The sequence below is a fragment of the Cuculus canorus genome, chromosome 25 (assembly GCF_017976375.1).
Source record: "Cuculus canorus isolate bCucCan1 chromosome 25, bCucCan1.pri, whole genome shotgun sequence".
NCBI lineage: Eukaryota > Metazoa > Chordata > Aves > Cuculiformes > Cuculidae > Cuculus > Cuculus canorus.
Window position 1 is genome coordinate 5,367,974 of NC_071425.1, and position 2,382 is coordinate 5,370,355.

At 42.2% G+C, this 2,382-nt stretch overlaps 1 protein-coding gene across 1 annotated transcript; it reads left to right on the forward strand.

Moving 5' to 3' along the window:
• The first annotated feature begins 352 nt into the window (after positions 1–352).
• Positions 353–1,294, forward strand: LOC128854568 (olfactory receptor 1019-like). Its single transcript, XM_054088561.1, has one exon. It carries the CDS (start codon positions 353–355, stop codon positions 1,292–1,294), a length of 942 nt encoding a protein of 313 aa, XP_053944536.1.
• The last annotated feature ends 1,088 nt before the right edge of the window (positions 1,295–2,382 follow it).

Genomic DNA, 2,382 nt, shown 5'->3' on the forward strand with positions numbered 1-2,382 from the left:
ACATTTTCCTTTTTATTTTTATGGATAAAGGTATCTCTTTTTTCTTCTCATTTTCTTGCTAGGTTGATTCACTTTCTGATGAAGATAGATACCTCTAAGGGACTGTTTTCCCTCCATGTTTCAAACAGGTACACTCGAAGTTTCACACTGTGGGTGCAGCTTGTTCTTTCTTTTGACGATAAAGGAAGACATAATGATAGAAGAAACTGTAGACAATTGGCTTTGACCAGATGTGTGACCTTGAGCGCCTCAAGTGAGGTTCTCTGTACACAAAAGCACCTTATTCCTCTGATTGCTTCTCCAGGAAAAGTGCTGAAATCCACTGCAACCTAATTTCTTACGTGAACGTGATATGAAAGGAAACATGGAAAACCACACCAAGATAACTGAGTTCATGCTAGTTGGGTTCAAATCTCATCCAGGATCGCAACTGCTTCTTTCGTTTCTCTTCTCAATAATGTATGTTGTCACTGTGGTAGGAAATGGCTGCATGATTCTCATCATTAGAACAGACTCCAACCTGCACACTCCCATGTACTTTTTCCTACAGAACTTGTCCATCTTGGACATCTGCTATTCCTCTGTCATCACTCCCAAAGCAGCACTGACCTTCTCACTCGGTAGAGGACTCATTTCCTACAATGGCTGTGCATCTCAAATGTTCTTCTTCTCTCTCTTTGGCACAACGGAAGCCTTCTTCCTCGCTGTGATGGCTTATGATCGCTTCTGTGCCATTTGCTCTCCACTGCTGTACACAATCATTATGAATAAAAGGTTTTGCATTTTCATGGTGATGGGCTCTTATCTGTCAGGCTGCATCAACTGCACCATTCAGACAGGCTTTACATTCAGTTTGTCCTTTTGTGGGCACCAAGAAATAAACCACTTCTTCTGTGATGTTCCTGCAGTGATGCATGCCTCCTGCTCAGACGTGTTTGTCAATGAAATAGTCATGCTGGCTCTGTGTGGATCAATTATTGTGGGCACTGCCTTGGTGGTTTTTATCTCCTATGGTTATATTGTCCTCATTATTATCCAAATGCCTTCAGCTGAGAGCAGGCGCAAGGCCTTCTCCACTTGCTCTTCTCACATGCTGGCCGTCAGCTTGTTTTTTGGGTCTGTTTTCTTCATGTATGCTCAGCCTGGGGTCACATCTTCACCTGACAAAAACAACACCATCTCTGTCCTCTATACTATTGTCATCCCCATGCTAAACCCTTTCATCTACGCCCTCCGAAACCAGGAGGTGAAAGGATCTCTGAAAAAACAGTTCAAAGGGAAAGGCTTCTTTTAGCCCCTTCACTAAAGATGGGAATGACCACAGTGTCCAATTCACTACAGAGATATTTAGAAGGGAGAACAAGGGTCATCGAGGGACTTCAGGTCTTGTTTTCAAGAGTCTTTTGTGGTTATAGATGGTCAATGGCACGGATGAAAGCAGGAGGTTTAAAGAAACCAAGGAGAATTAGATCAGGTGAAGATGTGGATTCAATTAACCAGATTTAGGCACTTACTGTCTGAGCTGTATATAGAATTTTTTCAAAAGGCACAAGAATTTTAAAGCCATAATTAATCCAACTGTGTATTAAATGTCTGACATAGGACACAAACTCTGACTCTGGCAGTGTCTTTCTTCTATGTGTTGGAACATGGCCACTTCAGGTAGAGACATTCTCCCTGTAAACATCCCAAGAGAAATTGGGTCAAATGAGAGTGAACGGAATGATTTATTCGTCCTGTGCTTTTCATTTTTTTAAACTATACTTTTTCAATTTTGCCTTTAATATTTTTTTCTTAGGAATGAGTGAAACCACTGAAATTCAGGTTCCAACCATCAAGCATTGATGGGTGATTGCAATCTTGTGTCTGAATTGCTCTCTATGAAAAGTAATATACAGCTGAATTCTGGTTCCATGTGTTTGTGTTCCTGCTTGCATGAGTATTTCTAACAGGATGGGAGCTTTTTCTCTGTGATAGATAAGCTTATCACAACACAATCTGCCATAGCATGAAGATAATATGTTTGAATTCAACTTTACAGCTGCTTGAAGTGATTCAAAATCATAGAATCATAGAATGGTTTGGGATGGAAGGCACCTTAAAGATCATCCAGTTCCAATCCCCGTGCCATGGGCAGGGACACCTTCTACTGGATCCAGTTGCTCAGAGACCCATCCAACCTGGCCTTGAACACCTTCAGGAATGGGGCATCCATGACTCCTCTGGGCAGCTGGGCCAGGGCCTCACCACCCTCATGGTGAAGAATTTCCTCCTTATGTCTAGTCTAAATCTGCCCCTCTCCAATTTATAGCTATTTCCCCTAGTCCTATCACTACATGCCTTTTAAAAAGCCCCTCCCCAGCCTTGTTGTACACCCCCTTC

What these genes read in the sequence shown, in the direction of transcription:
- LOC128854568 (XM_054088561.1), top strand. Translation starts at nt 353, where the DNA reads ATGAAAGGAAACATGGAAAACCACACCAAGATAACTGAGTTCATGCTA.